At 42.2% G+C, this 22,677-nt stretch overlaps 1 protein-coding gene across 1 annotated transcript in view; it reads right to left on the bottom strand.

The window, feature by feature from the left end:
* The window catches only part of LOC126260271 (eukaryotic translation initiation factor 5B-like), a 561,696-nt gene that overhangs the window by 258,416 nt on the left and 280,603 nt on the right, over positions 1 to 22,677 (bottom strand). The window contains exons 7-8 of the mRNA XM_049957597.1: positions 21,062 to 21,122; positions 20,552 to 20,929 (exon numbers count right to left, since the gene is read on the bottom strand). Of these exons, the coding sequence (XP_049813554.1) occupies positions 20,552 to 20,929; positions 21,062 to 21,122 (439 nt within the window). The remainder of the gene's footprint in view (positions 1 to 20,551; positions 20,930 to 21,061; positions 21,123 to 22,677) is intronic.

Here is a 22,677-nt window from a genome sequence, read left to right as displayed (position 1 = left end):
AGACAGTTAAAACTTGGGCACAATGTGTATAGAGTGGTGAGTACCGCCACTTATCAAATGACGATGGCTAGAACGACAAGTGCCCAATACGCAGCCAGCTTAAAATGACCTTCCAGTGGGAGGGCCGAGAGAAAGTAGTCCAAGCCACTGGGAGAGACTTAATAGGCCAGAGCTTATTCCCCTGAAGCGAGGACCATTGGCAATGCCAAAGGGACAGCACCTCCTGACAGGCTGCAACACACAGATCATCAGAGGGAATGTAGGAACTCACGGGCTGAGGTACGAGGACTGCAGCCTTGGCAGCAGCATCAGCAGCCTCGTCTCCTGGCAGACCGACATGACCAGGATCCCACAGAAACATCACAATGGTTCCACCAAGAGTGAGCAAGTGACAGTTTTCCTGGACCCAGTGCACTAATGGTTGAGCAGTGTACAGAGCACATAGACTTTGAAGGACGCAGAGTGAGTCTGAGCAGAGGACTGAATTGAAAAGGTTGTGTCGCCGGATGTACTCCGTGGCCCGATACAGGGTGAAGAGCTGCTGTAAATACTGAGCAGTGTGCTGGAAGCCGACATCAAAAGCCACGGGTGCCAATGACGAAGGCACACCTGACCCCACAGTCAGTCTGAGAGCCATCAGTGTATACAAAGGTACTATCACGAAGTTCCATGAGGTGGTCGTGGAACTGAAGGCGATAGAACGAGGCTGTAGTAGTGTCCTCAGGAAGCAAATAAAGGCCAAAGTTAATATGGGTCACTTCAAGAAGCCAACGTGGTGAAGGGTTCTCACCCACTTGGAAAGGTGCAGGTAGTGTGAAGTTAAGCCGCCATAGCAAGTGCCAAAAGCCGACTCCAGGAGGTAACAGAGAAGAGGGAAGCACCCCATACTGGCGATCAAAGGAATCATGAAAGAAGGAGGCATAGGATGGGTGGCCACTCATGGCAGATAAACGGCATGCATACCTGCTGAGAAGAAAGTCACAGCAGTATGACAGTGGTAGTTCAGCAGCTTCAATATACAGACTCTCAACTGGAATAGTGTAAAAGGTGCCCATGGCCAAACAAATGCCATGATGGTGGATAGTGTTGAGATGGCGTTTGATGGATGGACGTGCAGATGCATAAACAAAGCATCCATAGTCAAGTTTCGAATGGACAAGGGACCGGTACAAACGAAGGAGGGTGGTTCGATCTCCGGGCTGCCAGATAAGACACATGGGAGGACCAAGAGAGTTTCCTATCGAGCATGACCCCCAGGAATTTTGTAGTTCCTGTGCACGGAAGGGCAACAGACTCAGGATGTAAAGAGGGTGGGAGAAACCAATTGCGTCACCAGAAATTCATACAGACGGTTTTGTGACTGGAAAAGTGAAAGCCATCGCTGAATTTCCAGGAGTAAAGATGAGCAATACATTGCTGAAGACGACGCTCACTGAGACAGGTCCGTAGAGAACTGCAAAAGATGGCAACATTGTCAACAAAAAGGAAACCGGAGACGCTCAGTGGGAGGCAGGCCATTATAGGGTTAATGGCGATAGGAAAGAGGACGATGCTCAGGATAGAACCCTGAGGCACACTGTTTTCCTGGATAAAGGTGTCTGACAAAACAGAACCTTCACACTCCTGTAAAACTCAGGTCTTTTAAAAATGCCTGAAGGGAACAGGGTAGACGGCCACGGAAGCCCCACATGTAAAGAGTGCGAAGGATTCCAGTTCTCCAGCACGTGTCCAAATCAAAAAACATGGGTCACAGTCTGGGATTTCCGCAGAAAACCATTCATGGCATGGGTGGACAAAGTAACGATATGGTCAACTGCAGAATGCCATGCTCAAAATCCACACTGTGCATTCGGCAGTAAATTGCGAGTCTCGATCCACCATACCAACTGGGCATGAAACACACATTCCATCACCTTGCAAATGCAGCTGGTAAGAGAGACGGGGCGGTAGCTAGAAGGAAGGTTTTTGTTCTTACAGGGGCTTAGATATGGGAATGACAGTGGCTTGACACCAGTATCTGGGAAATGTGCTCTCTGCCCAGATGTGGTTGTACGTGTTCAGCAGAAAGCGCTTGCCCGCAAGAGAAAGGTGCTGCAACATCTGAATGTGGATGGCGTCTGGCCCTGGGGCAGAAGATCAGTATGAATTGAGAGGATGATCCAGTGCCATCATAGTAAAGGCGGCATTGTAGCACTCACGATTTGGAGAGGAGAAGGGCATTGCCCAAGCCACCTCCACTCATATCCAACAGAGGAAGGCAGGGTGATAGTGGGAGGAGCTTGAAACTTCTGCAAAATGGCGACCCAAGGTGTTGGAGATGGCAACAGGGTCTACAAGGCCATCGTCTGCTGTGGTCAAGCCGGAAACTGGGCAATGTATCTTGGTCCCATAGAGCCGTCGGTGGTTGGCTCACACAACAGAGGAAGTGCTTTTTTGCTGTCCCGAAGAATGCAACAACACTTTGCACACATCTGTTTATAATGAATGCAGTTTGCCATTGTAGGATGATGGTTAAAAATGTGAAGAGCGCGTCTCCGTGCGCGAATTGCGTAGTAGCATGCCTCAGTCCACCAGGGACTGGGACATGATGTGGTAAAGAGGAAGTGTGAGGAATGGAACATTCTGCAGCAGTAAGGATAACATTTGAGAGATATTCCAGCTTGTCACCACAAATGGGGAAATCTTGTTCTCTGAAGGTCGCCAGGGAGGAGTAAATCCACCAGTCAACTTTAGTAAGATGCCATTTGAGCGTGCATGCGGATGGGGTAGGAGTCAGCAAATGGATAGCACACGGGAAATGGTTGCTTGAGTAGGTGTCAGAAAGAACGGACCACTCAAGACCATGGGCAAGCTGGGCAGTGCCGAAGGATAGGTCTAAATGGGAATAAGTGTGCGAGGAGTCAGAAAGGAATGTGGGTGCTCCAGTGTTAAGGCAGAAGAGGTTAAGTAGGTTAAGAAGGTCAGTCAAGAGGGCACCTCTCTGACAGGTCTTGGGAGAACCCCAAAGGGGATGATGTTTTTTGAAGTCACCGAGTAGCAGAAATGGGGGAGGTAGCTGCCCAATAAGCTGAAAGATGTTGCCCTGGTGACATCGAATGATGGAGGGAGGTAAATGGTAGAGAGGGAAAAAAGTCAGGTGTAGAAGGAAAAGGTGAACTGCAACAGCTTGAAGGTGGGTAGTCAGGGAGATGGGTTGACTATTAAGGCCATCCTGTATGAGCAGCATGATTCCCCCCATGAAATGGAATGCCACCTCAGGGGGAACTAATTGGTAAGTAATGTGAAAGCTCAAAGCGGTCGCAAGGGCACAATTTCGTTTCCTGAAGAGAGAGTACAAGTGGATGCTGCGATGTTAAGAGCAGCTGTAAATCCTCTCTGTGGGACTGAATGCTGCGAATGTTCCATTGGAGGACAGTCATGAGGAGGAAAAGATGTAGGGGTGTAAACTCGGCGGCTGTTGAGTGACAACTTGTGTGGAGCCGCCATTACAGGGCAGAGAAGCAGGAGGATTGTGCTCCATGGGGTCCCCAGAAGTATCAGCTTGGTTGTGCCGTTGGTCCTTGGAGCCCAACTCTGAAAAACGGTTGGTGGTGCGCACTGGCAACATGGACGATGGCCGGGCTAGGGTATCACATGGAAATACCGTCAAAGAGGATCTTTGATTTGGCAAAGGAGAAGACCGTTTGCCTTTGGTGGACTTCTTTGAGCCTTTCCATTCAGACGAAGACTCGGGTGTTGTTTGGCTGGAGGTGCGGAGGAAGTCTTCACGGGAGTACTCCTGTCCTTTTCAGGCTACTGGTTGTGTAACTGGTGGCTTTGCCACTTGAGGCGAGAGTTTGATGGCTTGTTGCACAGCTGGACAGGTGTGTGTGGAGGGAGGGGGGGGGAGGGGGGGAGGGGAGGTGATGCTACCTTGACACTGGGCGATCTCAAAATCTCAGAGCAGAATTGGATGTCACACGTCTATGTGGCCATGTCCTTCATGGAGCAAGGGGTAACAAGAACAGAACCAAAGGTGCCAGACAGGAGAATGCAGTGTTTGCGAATATCCAGTAACTTGTGAGCTACTGGGTAAGACACTTTTTCCTTTACCTGGCTCTCTTGGACAGCCCAAACATCAAGATACAAAGGAGGAGGAGGGGAACAACTGCCTTCGTGCATATCCTATCATAGGTTACACATTGGGCTGGCTGTTGACAAGACTTTCTAGTGTGGTTGAAACAATGACACTGGTAGCAGTGCATCAGGTTCGGAACGTACGGCCAGACTGTGGTAATTTCATAGCCTGCTTTGATCTTGGATGGAAGCACCACTCTCAAAAAGGTGAGAAAAAGAGTGTGGGTGGGCACTAAGGAACAATCTACTTTTTTCATTACATGATGGACGGCAGTGAAACCGTGATCAGAGAGGTAAGACTGAATTTCGGCCTTGGGTTAGACCGTTGAGAGCCTGGTGTAAATTTCACCATGGGAAGAATTCAAAGTTCTATGGGCCTCAACACAAACAGGGTAGCCATGGAAAAGTGAGGCAGCAAGCAGTAGTTGTGCTTGAGAATCAGAAGTAGTCTCCAAAAGCAAAGTGCCATTCCATAAACGAGAGCAGGATCACGGGGCCAGCAATTGCATCAACACCTTTCTGAATAATAAACGATTTACTGTGACGAAGGACTGACTGTCTTGAGTACATGAGACCATGAGGAACCATGGTGCAGCAGGACGGGTCTTCGAATCATTAGCCTCATTACATTTATGTTTTGTAGAAGTTGATTGACTCATCATGTGGAAATCCCCCATGATTGCCAATGTCTCCAATGGCGTGCTCCTTCCAACTGGGGCCCTCCTTCACAAGGGGGTGCGCCCGCCTTAGGTGATTGTTCAAACCTCAGGTCACACCTCCTGAACACTTGACAGAAGGACCAACTGGCAATTTGGGAAGGTTGCAGCTCAGGCAATCACCTCTCCCTGGGGCCTGGCGTGTACCAGGGGGTACGTCCGAACCCTACCTGTTGACACGGGGCTGGGAATTACACATTACCCAGTCACCTGTTACACGTCAGATGCATGGGTTGGCCTTCAGGAGGGGACAGGGAGGAAGAAGAGAAAGAGGAACATCAAACGCCGAAGTGGAGGTACAAGAGGAGAAGGGAGACAAAGAAAGGAAAAGGGTGCAAAAAACAAAGGTGAGCCTGTTCTTATGTCAGTGACAGACACTGCAGAACATTCCCAGTAACATCCCAGACATGTTCGCCAAGTGAGGGGAAGAAGAATAGCAGGTAGAGAGACATGCAGCACAGAAGGGAAAAATGCTGATAAAGGGTCTTTCTCGCCATGTATTTGCAATATATTACATCTGTTTATGTTGTGGATCAATTGCACTTCCTGCACCAAGCATCAATCTTCTATAGGTCTTCCTTCATTTCGCTACAATTCTTTAGTAAGAAAATAACGTTACTCCACCTTTTGGCTTATGGTACAGCAGCATCTTGAGATGGTCAAGAAAGAATAGGTAGTCTCGGTTGCAAAATGTTTTCTTTCTTTTTTATTTATTTATTTTTTTAATTATTTGTGACACGTTCCACTCTTACAGTAGCATCATAAGACATCTGGGGGAAAACTAGTTTCCTCATTACACATTTATGAGCCAGGAATAAGCTATAAAGTTGCATTTTCTGTTAAATAAATAAACTGGGAAACCATGACCCAAGCTATGAGAAGAGTGTTACCAATGACGAACTCAGTGGGTAAAAATACTTGTGGGTCACTGGCAAGTGCACGGAACATCCCATAATCACCCAAAATGGTATGTCATCCAGTAAAATATACAGGAAACATCCACCTACAGTGATAAGTAAGAGTATGTTTCAAGGCGAGGAGTGGTGCTTCCTCATTTTTATTTTTTATAAGGGATCTAAGTTTATAATTACTCTGTAAACACATTCTCTGTTTTCCCAGTACATTATTGGTCATTTTGCTTCACAGCTCTGTACTAGGAGCCATGAACGGGTGCGATACCAATGCTTTATACTCCTGGCCTATGCTATAAACATGACCTGTTAAGGGCGAGTATGCATAAACACAAGTAATGTGTGGTGACTCTTACACAAATTTATTCCTTATATGAATCACATACTCTGTGAGCCAAGGTCTCTTAACTCTCAATATTTGTTCCTTTATTTCCACCCTTATTTATGCGATTTCTTATTTTTATTCTGCTTACCACTATTTGCCATGAAACATATTCTTATTTATTTCCATAGGTGTGTGTGTCCTGTATATCTTATTGTATGATGTGCCATTTTGGTGATTGTGGGGCTTTCTGTATGCTTGCCAGTGGTCTGAGAACGTTTTTATCCAGTGAGTTTGTCTTTGGTTGGGCTTTTTTCACAACTCGGGTTGTGGTTTCCCAGTTGCTTTATTTAACTGACAATGTAGATTTATAGCTGTTCCCTACATCATAAATTTGAACTGAGGAAACTTGCGGCAGTTATGTTGCACGGGTCACTGAGGTAGCCTTCCGCACCAAGCTGTTTTGCTGACAGCAAAGTGGCATCCTCGGAATCGCTGGACCCTGTGACACAGACACAGAAGAACACAGCACTATAACTGGGAATAATAAAACACTTGAAGATCACGGCCGAGTTTTAATAGGCCCATCCTGACAGTTTCCATCCACGTCCAACATTCCTCCACCACACGCCAACATCTACATTTGGCTGTGGCAGCTACATTTGGTGTCAGAATAGCGGGCGTCGTCTGTACAGTATAACGTTCAAGCCCACCAGCTGCATTACAGTCACAAAATGTGGTGAGTGTTGACCAGTTTTTCTTTTTGAGTGTTGGACGTTTTCTTTCTTTGCATTGTCAGAGTAAGTGTTAGTGTGTTTGGGGCAGTAAGATTTTTTTTTTGTGGCATTTAATTACTTTTGTATTGGGTTGAGTATGAGGTTTTATTTATCTCCTCCTATTACATCTTCGCATAAAACATAAGATGAGATACTGAGCTGTAGGAAGTCATTTTATTTTTTTAGTTAAATGTTTTGTTTCTGTAGGATTTTAATAGGTTGAAATGGGACTAAGTGGGTATGAAAGCAACACAATGGCAGAGTCAGGGACACAAGGTGTGTCAAAACCAGAAGCAGTACGGATTTTGTTGGAAAAGGTAGCACAATTGACAGCGAACAGTACGCAGTTGGGAAGCGAATTAACATCTAGGAGTGCACTGGAAACTGCATCTGATCAGACGTTGTTGCCTAAGGTGCCGCAGCAAGAGATTGATCCAGCTGCCGTGAGTTTCATTATTCCATTTTCTGGCAAGGCATCTGAGGATGTGCGTTCATCTGTGGAAAACTTGGAAACTTCAGCTGTGATGAATGGTTGGTCTGATGAACAGTTGTTACGTGTAACCAAGATTATATTAGCGGGTGAAGCGAAGACATATGTAAGGTGTTCACAGGACTTAAGGGAGGCAGGACAGTTTAATCAGTTGAAGGAGGGGCTTTTACAGAGGTGCAAGAAACAGAATAGCACTCAGTACTTTAGGGAGAAGTTGAGTACCATGATGAGGAGACAGATGGAGACGGTAGAGAAATTTGCAGACAGAATAAGAGAAATAAACGAGTATAGTTATGAGTTGGGTGAGGGCGATGAAGCGAATGGTGTTCTGTTGCAGGAGGCCGAGCAAAGGGCACTTGATGTATTTTTGACGGGGTTACCGGTGCATGTTGTTGTTGCGGTCTTCAGTCCAGAGACTGGTTTGATGCAGCTCTCCATGCTACTCTATCCTGTGCAAGCTTCTTCATCTCCCGGTACCTACTGCAACCTAAATCCTTCTGAATCTGCTTAGTGTATTCATCTCCTGGTCTCCCTATACGATTTTTACCCACCACGCTGCCCTCCAATACTAAATTCATGATCCCTTGATGCCTCAGAACATGTCCTACCAACCAATCCATACTTCTAGTCAAAGTGTGCCACAAATTTCTCTTCTCCCTAATTCTATTTAATACCTCCTCATTAGTTATGTGATCTACCCATCTAATCATCAGCATTCTTCTGAAGCACCACATTTGGAAAGCTTCAATTCTCTTCTTGTCCAAACTATTTATCGTCCACGTTTCACTTCCATACATAGCCACACTCCATACAAATACTTTCAGAAAAGACTTCCTGACACACAAATCTATATTCAATGTTAAAAAATTTCTCTTCTTCAGGAACGCTTTCCTTGCCATTGCCAGTCTACATTTTATATCCTCTCTACTTCAACCATCATCAGTTATTTTGCTCCCCAAATAGCAAAACTCAGTGTCAGTGGCTACTATGAGTTTAATAGGATGAAAGAAGTTAGACCTACCATGTTACAGGTTGCGTGGAGTGGCAGATAAGGTCACACCTTTGGGGTCAGTGCCAGTTGGCTTTTGCATGGGGAGAGTCTGAATTGGTGCATGCATGGAGGTAATACCATGGGTAAGCGAGAGCTATGACATGATCCTAGGGTCCGCAGCTCGTGGTCGTGCGGTAGCGTTCTCGCTTCCCACGCCCGGGTTCGATTCCCGGCAGGGTCAGGGATTTTCTCTGCCTCGTGATGACTGGGTGTTGTGTGATGTCCTTAGGTTAGTTAGGTTAAAGTAGTTCTAAGTTCTAGGGGACTGATGACCATGGATGTTAAGTCCCATAGTGCTCAGAGCCATTTGAGCCATGATCCTAGGAGTAGATTTCTTTCATCAACATCATGCCAAAATTGACCTCAGACAACGAACTGTGGAACTTGGTGGAATGTTATCTCAGCTAAGGGAAACTGTTGTCAACGCAGAACTGTCGCAAGGGGCATTCAACGTAATGAACAAACCAACTGAGCTGCGTACGTTAGCATTAAGGCTTCATTTGCATGAGTGTGTGTCTAGTGGCACCGGGAAGTCGCTTTTGGGTAAGTGTAGAGTCAAATCTACCTGTGGGCACGTATGTGTTATTGAACCATTGGAGGATAATGAAGTTTTGGATCCATTAGGTTGTTTTGTGAAACATAGTATTGTACGCGTGCAAGAGGGAAACAACAGGCGAGTAGTCCCCATGAACGTGGATAATTTTAGCACTGTAGATGCGAATTTGGGAAAAGGAGTTTTAGTAGTGAATTTGGATGTACCAGATGACGATGACTTGTGTTTGAGAGGTAGGCGTAGCGATCAACCACTAATTGCCGATAGAACTGCATTGCATAACAAAGTTAAGCATTTGACAGGAGGAGAAAAAGAGCATATGGAAGAATTATTGTGGGAATTTAAGGATTTGTTTTTTCCGCGAGGGCCGTTGCCAGCAACTCCATTAGTTCAACACAGGATACCAACAGGGAATGAAGCACCTGTTTACCATAAACCGTACAGAATACCGAGGTATTTGCAGCCAACTGTGGAGGATTTCATTTATCAGCAGCTTGCGGATGGTGGTATAGAGCATAGTAATAGTTGCTGGGGATCGGGCATTGTCGTCGTGCCTAAAAAAATCTATGGATGGAACTAAGATATACAGGTTCTGTTGTGAATACCGATACCTCAATAATAAGACAGTAATAGATGCATACCCTATTCCAAACATATTGGAGACTTTGGGTCACTTAGGACAGTGCCAGTACTTTTCTACGATGGATTTGACAAGTGGTTATCATCAGTTAGAGGTGGCTCCAAAGGATTGTCCAAAAACTGCTTTCTCTATTTCTGGGGGCCATTACCAGTACATCAGAATGTCATTCAGTTTGAAAAACGCTCTAGCTACATTTCAGAGGTTGCTAGACAGTGTGTTGAGGGGTTTGAAACCACGGTAGTGTCTTGTCTATTTGGATTTCATTATAGTGTTTTAAAGTAGTATGGAGCAGCATAGACAGCAGTTAAGGGAAGTCTTTATGAGGTTAAGAGCAGCTCATTTCACTTTGAGCCTGGAGAAGTGTCATTTTGCATTGGAAGATGTGAAATATTTAGGTCATATCATCAGTAAGGACGGAATGCGAACAGATCCGAGGTTGGTATAGGCTGTAAGGGATTTTCCGGAGCTGAAAGCAGTTAAGGAAATGCAATCATTCATCTGAATTCGCAAGGGTTTTGCAGATTTAGCACAGCCATTGACACAATTGTTACGGAGGGGTGTGAAATTTGAGTGGACAGAAGAGTGTCAGAAAGTGTTTGACAAACTGAAAGAACTGTTAACATCAAGTCCAGTTCTTGTGTTTCCAGATTTTGAAAATGAATTTATTCTAGCATGTGATGCACCAAATCAAGCATTAGGGTGTGTTCTTAGTCAGGAAATTGATGGGAAAGAATATCCTGTAGCCTATGTGTATAGGCAGTTGAATGCAGTAGAGAGGAATTACCGAACAACATAGAGGGAGACGCTTAGTGTAATCTATGGAATCACATATTTTAAATGTTAATTATATGGGAGAAGATTTTGGGTAGTGACAGATCATGCTGCATTGAAGTGGTTGCTGGGTTTTAAGAATCCGTCCATTAGACTCGCTAGGTGGGCTGTGAGGCTTAGTGTATTCAACCACAAGGTGGTGCACAAGCCTGGGAAGAAGCACGGTAATGCAGATGCACTGAGTAGAAAGGTGGCAAAAGTAGAAGTCATAGGTTATGACCTAGCGGTATGGCAAGAATTAAGGGACGCTGACAACGACTGTAAATTGTATCGGACACAGCGACAATTTAATACGTGCGACGGTCTTTTGTGCAGGGAAACGAAGTTAGGGCCAAGGGTAGTGGTGTGAACGAAGCTGAGAGATGAGCTTTTAAAGGAAGCACATGATCAAGTGTTATCTGGTCATGGTGGGAGTAGAGTGACGAACAGGAGAGTGGCGGAGAAGTATTGGTGGAGAGGTAGGAAAGTAGATGTGGATCAGTATGTCAAGAATTTTATACCATGTGCACAGACAGCAGATTTGAGTCGGAAACTGATACAGCTACTATGATTGCCAGAAGCGACACGTCCATTTTCTATGTTGGGAATTGATGTCTTAGGACTTTTCACTCAAACACCATTGAGGAACAGATTCGTTCTGACAACATTAGACCATTTTTTGAGGTATGTGGAGATGGTGGCTATGTCAAATCAACAAGCAGCAATGGTCACGTAAGCGTTAATAAACAACTGGATTTTGAAGTTTGGTGTACCAGAGACAATAATTACTGACCAAGGGACCAACTTCATGTTGGATTTAATGAAGGAACTGTGTAAATTATTGAACGTAAAGAAGTTCAGGTTGAGGGTGTTGCATCCACAGGTTAACGGAAGGACTGAACGGGTACACAGAACAATCGGGAAGATGCTGACTTTTTATGTGGATTCTCATCAGCACCAGTGGGACGAGTATTTGAAGCATATTGTATGCGTACACAATGCAAAAATCCATACCAATAATGGTTTGTCTCCGTTTGAGGTAGTGTATGGGATGGGCAAAACATTTTGTCACCATTTGATTTAGTAAAGCTACAGAAAGGAAGGACCGATGAATCTGTACATCAATTTGTGAGGACAATTCAGGATGTTTGTAAACGGGTACAAGAGGCGAATGCAAAGGCTTTGGAAAGGCAGGAAGACACAGTGAAGTGGAAAGGAAGTTTACCGCAGTATAGAGTAGGGTAATGCTATCCAGTCCCTATATGCCAAAAGAGAAAATGAAGAAGTTCATCACGAGGTATCAAGGGCCATACCAATTAGTTGAAACCACATCCCCCGTTAATGTTAAGCTTCAGGCACCAACTAGAATAATGATAGTACACATTGGGCGGTTGCGGCCATTTAAGCGTTCTCTGGATGTGATTCTAGGCATATAACAGGAAGTGATGAGGAAGAAAGAGAGAGTGGAGAGAGGTTTTAAGCGTAGGGAAAACCTTACATTACTGGCCTCCAAGGTCACCAGACATGATTGCGTGTGATTATTTCTTGTGGGGGTTTATGTAAGACTCTGTTTATGTGCATCCATTACCAGCAATAATGAATGAACTGAGACATCACATGACAGCAGCTGAGGAAGCTGTAACTCGAGACATGCTCGCTGCAGTGTGGGCACAAAGTGATTACCACACTGACATATGCCACGCATCTCAAGAGGGGCATATTAAATGAAAAGGTATGAAAAAAAAAAGCTTTTTGAGTTTCCTGTTCATCAAAAAACCAAACTCACTGTATATGTTTATTGGTTTCAGAAATATAGATGTGCCAAATCAGATGATTCTTTTTGATACACCCTGTATTTTCACATTCGGAGGAGAGAAACTGTGGTTGAAAGCTGTTGAGAAGAACCCGCTGCAACAAAAAAATCTTCACTTCAATGATTCATGCCAAATCATATATCATGTCCATGACATACTCTCCCGCAGTTCTTGATATCACAAAATGTGCTGCACTTCTTTGAACTTCCTTGACGTACTCAAGTAATCATATCTGGTAAGGGTTGGGTTGGGTTGTTTGGGGAAGGAGACCACAAAGCGAGGTCATCGGTCTCATCAGATTAGGGAAGGATCTGGAAGGAAGTTGGCAATGCCATTTTGAAGGAACGATCTCGGCATTTGCCTGGAGTGATTTGGGCAAATTACAGAAAACCTAAATAAGGATGGCCGGACGCAGGATTTAACCATCATCCTCCCGAATGCGAGTCCAGTGTGCTAACCACTGCGCCATCTCGCTCGGTTATCTGGTAAGGATCCCAAAGCATGCAGCAGTACTCCAAAAGAGGATGGACAAGCATAGCATAGGCAATCTCTTTAGTAGATCTGCTGCATCTTCCAAGTGTTCTGCCAATAAAATGCAGTCTTTTGTTTGCCTTCCCCACTTTTTCTGTGTGTTGTTTCCAATTTAATTTGTTTGTAATTGTAATTTCTAGGTGTTTATTTGAAATTATGATTTAGGTTTGACAAATTTATGGTGAAACTGAAGTTTAACAGATTCCTTGTAGCACTCATATGGATGACCTCACACTTTTCATTACTTTGGGTCAACTGCCAGTTTTCACACCATACAGATATCTTATCTAAACCATTTTTATGTTGGTTTTGATCATCTGATGACTTTGCTAGATGAAAACAACAGCATCATCTGCAAACAACTTAAGATGGCTGCTCAGATTGTCTCCTAAATCATTTATATAGATAAGGAACAGCAGAGGGCCTATTACACTACCTTGAGGGACACCAGAGATCACTCCTTTTTACTCTATTACTTTCTGTGAATTACTACAAACTGTGACCTCTCTGAAAGGGAATAACGAATCAAGTCACATACTTGAGACAATATTCCATAAGCAGACAATCTGATTACAACCTGTGTGTGAGGTACAGTTTCAAAAGCATTCTTGAAATCTAGAAATATTGAATCATTGTCGATAGCACTCAGCACTTCGCGTGAGTAAAGAGCTAGTTGTGTTTCACAAGAAAAATGTTTTCTAAATCTGTATTGACTATTTTTCAATAGATTGTCCTCTTCAAGGTAACTCACAGTGTTTGAACAGAGTATATGTTCCAAAATCCTGTTTCATATCAACATTAATTATATGAGTCTATAATTTAATGAATTATTCCTACTGCCTTTCTTGTACATTAGTGTGACCTGCACAAGTTTCCAGTCATTGGGTACAGATCTTCCATTGAGTGAGCAGTTGTATACGACTGTTGAACATGGAGCTTTTGCATCAGTGTACTCAGAAACGAACCTAACTGGTGTACAGTCTTGACCAGAAGACTTGTTTTTGTTAAGTGATTCAAGTTGCTTTACTACTCCGAGGATGTCTATTTCTAAGTTACTCCTGCATGCAACTCTTCTTGATTCGAAATCTGCTTTAGTGGCACTGTCATAGATAATATTTCCATTAGTATACTTTACATACAACCACAATCTCTGTGGATTTTCTGCCAGGCTGTTAGACAAAGTTTCACTGTGGAAACTATTATCCACATCTTGTACTGAAGCTCACACTAAACTTTGAGATTCCATAAAAGATTATCAATGCTGCGGATTTTGCATTCATTTAAATTTGGCATGGATTTTTTTATTGTTTCTGCAACAGTGTTCTGGGGGTCACAACAGTGTAACATGGGGGATCAGTTCCATCTTTTGTCAATTTATTTGGTATAAATCTCTTCAATTGCTGTTGATACTATTTGCTGACTTCAAGCCACATCTGGTCTACACCCACACTTAAATCTTCTTAGTACTACTACATTTTGTACTTCACCTGTCCACTTAATTTTTGACATTCTTTGATAGTACCACTTTCCTCTTCCTCCTCCTCTTCCAGTGGTCCACAAAATGCCATACTGCAGATATATACTTCCAGGAAGTTCTTCCTCAATTCCATATCAATATCTGATATCAGTCGAGCTCATTCAATGAAGAAAGCTCTCTTATTTACCTGTGCTAATCTGCTTCTGATATCTCCGTGCCATGTAATCTTGCTTTCCAGTCCGCTAGTGGTAATTTTCACAGTTCTTTTGGAGTGCCAGTGACTATATTTGTCCAGGATCACACTAATTAAGTGTTATATTTGTTGACAGTAATTCCAGTCACAGAATGCTGGTAAGCATTGTTCAGTTTTCAGAACTCATTTTTCCACTTCTTTGGGAGCCAACAAGTTGCAAGTGAGAGCTAAGCACATTGTACAAAAAATTAGTCACACCCAGATGATGTCCTGGTAAAACCCTGTAACAGCACTTCCAGTCTTGATAATGGCCTCAAATAGGTGAGAAAGAGTGTCCACAATTTTCGTCAGATATTCCACATCCAGCTGAAGCCACACATTGATGTTTATCCACAAATTGTGGGGACATTGACAGATAATCTCACTTGCTGCTGCAAGTAGTTCCGAACTTTTTCTTATGGGTTTAAGGTAATTTGTGTGTCCAGTCAGGGTATGGCAGCACATGGTCACTGATGATGTGGAAACAAGCACCTTGGTTCATTTTGTTGGTAATTTGAAAGAGTGGTTCCAAGTCATAGTATGAAAAACAACCCAAAACATCACAGAACCACATCTGACCAAAACTACAACCTCCACGAATTGCAAGTTAAACACCTAATTACGGATTGGTGCATTTGACACTTCATATGACGGGAAAAAAAGAAAATTTTGACTTGTCAAACCACACTAAGGGCTTTTGGACTACAGCTGTCCACTTTTTGTCTCGGTTGGCTCCCTGATAAGCTGCAGCTTTGTGCGCTACTGTAAACAATGAGCTTTTGTGAGATACCTCAATTCCAGATGTTCAATATGTACAGTTTCCTCTCCCACTGTTTGCTCGGAAACTTTTTAAGATGGATCTGCATTCCCTAAAAGTACTGACTCCAGTTGCATTTGAAATCGACTGTCACTGATAAGCTGCGCGCGCACACACACACACACACACACACACACACACACACACACACACACACACACACACACACACACCTTTTGTTCCTCCTGGGCACTGAAGCCTGGCATTACTTTCCATTTTTCAATGACAATATAGACCACATACAAGGTAAAGACACTTCAAATGCCGAGATTTTAAGAGTAAACTGGAAATGCATTTGTAACAAAGTCCCTGAATTTCCTGTCTCCAGGAAAGATGTTGCCCTCAACATATTCTTGGAACTGAGAGGAGGATGAAACCCCAAGAGGAAAGCTCCACAATATTTAACAATGCATGAAACATATAACAGACACACAGTTTACGCATCATAGGAGGGGGAAGGGGGGTGGAGGGTTCATTAGTTGACAAAAATGTCATGTCTACCAAGGTCATAAATGCAGCTAAGTTATCTGGACATGAGTGACATGACAAAGTGCGCTACAATTAATCAATCATAGGACATTTTTATCATCTTCCAAATTCTGCTGCAACAGCTGGACAATCATTCAAAGAAAGCAGGGTTTCCCCAAGTTTCCCCAAGTGAAATTCCCTGATATTCCCCGGATTTCCAGACAAGTTTTGGCATTTTCCCTCACAAATTTAGAGATATCAAGCATGGATAAAGACTAAGATTGACAAAAAAATAGAGAGAGTTCTTTATTTCTAAACTTGTGAAGAAAAATCTTAAGTACTAACATCATCATCCTTTGCAATGAACTGTTTATAGATGGAGAAAGCAAAACCAAATAGCACATGTGTTTCATTGTAAATGTCGTGTGACTAGGACCTCCTGTCAGGTGCAAGTCTTTCGATTTGATGCCACTTCGGTGACTTGAGCATTGATGGGGATGAAATGATGATGATTAGGACAACACAATACCCAGTCCCTGAGCGGAGAAAATCTCCGACCCAGCCGGGAATCGAACCCGGGCCCTTAGGATTGACATTCTGTCGCGCTGACCACTCAGCTACCAGGGGCGGACATGTGTTTCATTAAGACCACTGATGTTATTTGATTTCAATAAAATGAAATACATTTGGTGACAAAAATATGCATTTCCTTGGAGTCGCAAGATGTGTAAAATACCTTTGCCGAGTTCAGAAATAATCTCAGAAAAATGTAGGCCTCTTGAAAGCAATGTTTAAGGCACGGAAGAGTTGTGTAAACTAACACTATAGATGACCGCCAATAAAATGTTGGTTCTACTATGCTCATTATTGTCAGTTATTACTCATTGTATTATGTCTATTATTTTAGAGGTATTGTGTGTCCACCTGCTAAGCTGAGTGGTAACTTATTTACCCAACATGCAGCAAGCCCGGGTTTGACTCCCGGCCAGTTTGGAGATTTTCTTCACTTGTGGACTGGGTGTTGTGTTGTCCTCATCATCATTTCATGATCACCAATGTGCAAGTTATCCAATGTGGCATCACCTATACGAAGACTTGCAACCCGGCGGTGAAACTTCCCCGGATGGGGCCTCCTGGCCATCAACGCCACACGACAATTTCATTCTACATTTCATTGTGTGATTTTTCTTTTGAGAAATATATGAGTACTTGACGTACAAACCGCCAACAACTGCCACAATTTTTTTCTGCTTATCATCCATACTTTCTAATATATGAACTTTCAAAGTGCCAAAATGTACTAGAATAAACAAAATGTCTATAAAACACCGCACTGTACAATGTACTTATGGTGAGACAGTCGCAATTCCTGAAATCTATCACCCATGGCCTCCAGCCTGCCAAGGAGCACTGCAGTCCTGGGTCCTTGGATAAACCATGAAAATCCACCACACTAAACCACACACAAACAGACCCGCCTGCGGTCAGATCGATGAGACTAGATCCGATGGGCATGGCCTGCACATTAGTGGGCTTCAGACCGGCTGGCCCGACCCATTAACAGTTACCCGCAGGAATGGCATGCGGTTTTGGCCCATCGTTGAAGTTCACTTGCATGGCTAACTTCATGTATCACAGACATCATCTTGATAAAATGAGACTGTGGTGATCAATCCATGCAACAGATAACTTGCTCGAATACTCTAAGAATGAATACTAATGAGGATAGGTAACAACTCACCGTAAAGATGATCACTGAGCCACAGACAGACACGTAGGGAAGACAATCACACTACCACAACTAAATTTTTGGCCATAGCCTTTGTCAGAAAATGAGAGCACACACACTTTCACATAATCACTCAGACACAATTCATGCACATATGACTGCTGTCTAGGGCCACTCCATCACCAGTCTCTGACTATCAGATCCAAACACTCACATGTCATGCCTCCCTGGCTCTCATTGGCAGCTGCTAGGCTAGTGGCAGGATGTGGTGGAAGCACTGACTGCAAGCTCAGGGAATAGTAGGAAGAGGAGAAGCGGAAAGAATGAGGGAGTAGGGGAGCAGCGCACGCATTCAGCTGAGCCCATCAGGAAACAATGCATTATATCTCAGTAAACAAACCATTTTATCTATTGAGACAAAAAATGAGATTGTTCCAGTGTTTTTTCAAATTTCCCTGATACATTTTAAATTTCCTGATTTCCAGAACTTGTGGCAACCCTGGAAAGTCTTAGCTCAGACCTTGGCAGCCAGAGACAGTGGTCATGTGTGTAAGTTGCGTTTGTATGAAGTGGTGTGTGTGTGTGTGTGTGTGTGTGTGTGTGTGTGTGTGTGTGTGTGTTGTCTATTTGAGGAGAAGGCCCTCTGGCCGAAGCTTATGTGTTTAGTAGTCTTTTTATTGTGCCTGTTTGAGTCTCAAATTCTCCACTGTACAGTGAATAGCAGTCTTTCGTTTTCATAATATTGTCATTATTCCTTCCTGGATTTTCCATTGTTTAATCTGATAATAAATCCACTTATAGCAAAGTAGATATGCAATGTATTTCTATCCTCATTCCTAACACACTTAACTTTTGTGAACCATATATCACCATCAGAAGAGATGCAGATAAATTACTTAACAGTATTTTCTCCACTTTTTTGCAGCTTCTCTGCATCCATCTTTATGTTTCACACTGGCACAATCTCTCAAAATGACTTTTTCTGCTGTTCTTCTCTTTCCCCATCAATGCCTTTTCTCTGCCCCCCCCCCCCCCCCATATGCTCTAAACCAATATCATTACATGCCATGTGTTGTAACAAATGAATATTACCTGTCATCAGCTCCCAATAATTATCAATTTCTTCCAAGTTTATTACATGCCCAATAAAGATGTTTATGTAACATTAATAGGTACACGAAAACCTGCAAATTAGTTATCAGACAAAGTTCAATTTAATTTTACTGTTCAGTCTCTTCTTCTCACAGCACTGAGTCCATTGATACCATTAGTTTGGCTATAATTAAGTTAATTAAAAGTTATAATTAATTTAAGATAATATTAGACTTCGATAAGTAGAGAAACCTATGAGCTAATTAGCAGAATCCAATGTTATAATCTACACCATTTGAAAGCCAAGCCTTCCAACTTTACAGTAAAATACTTTAAATTAGCTGAAACTTATGAAATCTTATGAAATAATTAAACCTGAAGTTGTGGTATACTACCAATTTTCATTATAGATTTTGCCCAAACCACTATTGGACTCTGACCTTCAACTCCGTACTTTTGTTACTATTACTTATCTGTACAGTACCACATACAACACTAATAATAATTTCATATAACTCACAATGGGTTTCAATATGGTGCTTATATTTGTAAATAAAGGATTAACATCGTGGAGGCATAATAGTATCTGCATATTTTTCTAAGTTTCCAACCAGTAGCATTTTTTATAAGATAAATTGTTGTAAAAGCTTGTAGTTAATTCAAAACAACCAAATTTAACCTTATCTATTTTCAAAGTACTATGCAGTTTATGAAACAACAGTTAGATTCATACACCAGTCTTTGTAACACCATTTGAATTCCAGAGCATGCAGTCTGCAGTTAGAAATAACAGACGCTACAACTGTGTTGGTCAGTATGGGAAAGTTCGCCATGATCAGTCTCTAAAATGTACTGTGTTTGACAAGGACCTCACATCCTGTTGTGCGTCATTTATTAAACTCAATGACAATTTCATTTAATTAATTCGTGTTGTGTTGGTGGTTAGTTCCTATGGGACTACACTGCTGAAGTCATCGGCCCCTAGGCTTGTACTTTACTTAATCTACCTTAAACTAACTTTCACTAAGGACAAAACACACACACACACACACACACACACACACACACACACACACACACACACACACACACACACACACAAGGGGAAATTGAACCTCCAACAGGGTTGGGGGGGGGGGGGGGGGGGGGGAGCTGTGCAAACCGCGACACGACACTTCAGACCATGCGGCTACCCTGCATGATTTCGCATTGTGAATTCATTCAACTTTGATAACTGTGATTAACTGACAATGGTGTGCTGCTACAATAACAATCCAATGCAAGAACAATCTTAATAGTGCGGACATACTTTCACTGTGCAACCTCATTTATTTGTGATGTCTTTTGCTCAGCCTGAAAACCAGTGTGTTATTCTGGTGAAATTATTCTGCTACCCAACACAGTGGCTAATCTTGTTATTATAACGTTAATTGTTCTTATGGCACACTAAACAGTCACTAATTATCTCATCATGCTTAGGTCTACAGCACTAGGACTGTTATTCATCTACCTGCATGACTGGCCATCAACTGTTAAGTGTATAAAAATGTTATTAAAAGTCACAAAAATTCAGCCCTATATAATGCATGGTTTACACTATTGGAATCACTCTATTGTCACCAAAAGTTTTCAGCCAGTTTCAATGATCAGGAAAGAGGTGCTAGCTAATGAGTGCAACTAAGTAGGTAAGATGGATTAGTAACACCTTAACTCAGAAGTAGTTGCAGAGGTAGGTAACTTAACTAGTTACCATATGTGTGCCAGCCTGCAGTTCAATGTCTATTCTATGTGTGAGTGATGCTCTATGCTAGCAGGAATATTTAAAAATTAGTACTAAGTGTTCCTGATGATTTCTTGATCACATAACATCTTTCAATACACATGCGAACTAAGGTACTTACCTGTGTGAACTGATAAAACTGCAATGCAGAGATGATATCAGAGTCTTATAAAAATAGAAACTACCAATAACAATTATTAAATACTTATGTGAAATAACTACTTACAACTTGGTGTTTCTTCTGCAAAATTAGATACAGTTCTAGTAATCTGTGTAATAGGGCCATCTCCAACCCGGTTTTCTTGAATATATGGTGATTTGTGAGTACTGGAAGAAGCACTATCACTGTTTGGCATAACAGATGACTCACAGGCAATCCTTTTTATTTTTGCTCGTTTACGAACATTCCTTCTTTTTTTCTTTATTCCATCTATGGCAGAGCCAGTGTTTTTAGCAGGAGATACAGAACCCTTTCTTTTCCTAGATCTTGGTTGGCGCATTTCAGAATGAGCCTTCTGCTTAGTTTTATACCCATTTTCGTTACACAGATTTGATCCTGTTCTCCATTCATTTCCACGTCTGATATTTCTCTCTCTCTTTTCACCTGTTCAATCACAAAAATGTTTAGAATTGCTTTTTGGTCCTCTCCACTTGTGCTTACCCACTCAAATTATCAAAATAACTTCAATTAAAACAATTAAAAATTCAATAACAATTTACAAATGGTAACACTAACCCACATCTGTATAGTCTGAACAGCCGGAGTGGATTTTTTGACTGTTCTGTTTGAAGAATAGCTGCAAAACCAAGACAGAAAGCTAATATTACTTTTGGTGAATCACAGCAATTAACACACACACACACACACACACACACACACACACACACACACACACAGAGAGAGAGAGAGAGAGAGAGAGAGTAGACATGGCTGTATGTCTGTCTAACTTCATAATATACATCACTCAATCACTCACGGATATGTAAATGACTAAAGTTACGAATTTCAAGTTCAAGGTATATACTGCCTAAAAATCTAAGATGATGCAAGGAATTTTCCACTTTCTGGTGGAGTCCCTGGAACTCTACGTTAAGCTAGGTTGATGACCATGTAACACTTTTTTTCTTGGAGAAAAAACGCTATTTCGTCATTTTAATTTCATTTTCCGTTGTTCCTTAGTTACATCGAAAGTTATAGATGTATGTCCTGTCTTTGCAACTAAATGAAAGACAGTTTGTTTTTTGCCATACACATTTCACTTCTTTTATTTATGAAGCATCTTCATTGGTGATTTCCAATGTTATTAATTCATTGTATATTATCCTGGATAGGTCTTTACTCAGTTTTCGTAATCCATGTGGCCAATTTTCAGCTTTTTTTTTATCACATTTATTTCAACACTTCACCTGCACAGTTCACTCTATATTGAATGTGCAAAGTGAAAAGTGGAAGTAAAGTGTTGAAATAAATGTGGTCGAAAAACACTGAAAATCGCCCATCTAGCATATGGGGACCGAGTAAAGACATCGCCAGGATGACACACATGAACTAACAACACTGGTTGTTCAAATGGCTCTGAGCACTATGCGACTTAGCTTCTGAGGTCATCAGTCGCCTAGAACTTAGAACTAATTAAACCTAACTAACCTAAGGACATCACACACATCCATGCCCGAGGCAGGATTCGAACCTGCGACCGTAGCGGTCGCTCGGCTCCAGACTGTAGTGCCTAGAACCGCAACAACACTGGTAATTGTTACTGAAGTTGCTTCATAAATAAAAGAAGTGAAACACATGGCAAATAACAATCTGCCTTTCATTTAACTGCGAAGATGGAAGATACGTCCAAGACTTATTTCATGGTTAACATTACGGTAAGCAGTGTAAGAATATGTAAATGTGTGTGTATTTCTGAACATGCAATACTTTAGACGAATATATAAAGGAAGCTTTGTGAAGAACGTGTTTAATTACACATTTTAGTTTCTTTTTGTTTACCTTCAGACTTACAACTCTAAAGAAAAGTTGTAGGATGTCACTAAGAGTTTGAAATGAGATGGAATTTCTCACACTGTTTAGGGCTTTGATGGCAAACATATGGTTTCACAGAACACACAAAACAGTGAAAACTGCTATCTCAATTGTAAGCATGATTTCAGAGTTCTTTTATTTACTCTTGTTGACACAAATGGCCTATAAACCATACTGCCTCATGAAACATAACAGCCCATTGAGGCTTATTTAAATGAACAATTCCCAGTCTAATTCAGGATTGCACATGTAAACGAAATTTGTAACTCACCCAGAAAAACTTATAACTGATAACTAAGAAAATAACTGTTTAATCTATT

The sequence above is a fragment of the Schistocerca nitens genome, chromosome 5 (genome assembly GCF_023898315.1).
Source record: "Schistocerca nitens isolate TAMUIC-IGC-003100 chromosome 5, iqSchNite1.1, whole genome shotgun sequence".
Taxonomy (NCBI): domain Eukaryota; kingdom Metazoa; phylum Arthropoda; class Insecta; order Orthoptera; family Acrididae; genus Schistocerca; species Schistocerca nitens.
This window is presented reverse-complemented; position numbering and strand designations above follow the sequence as displayed.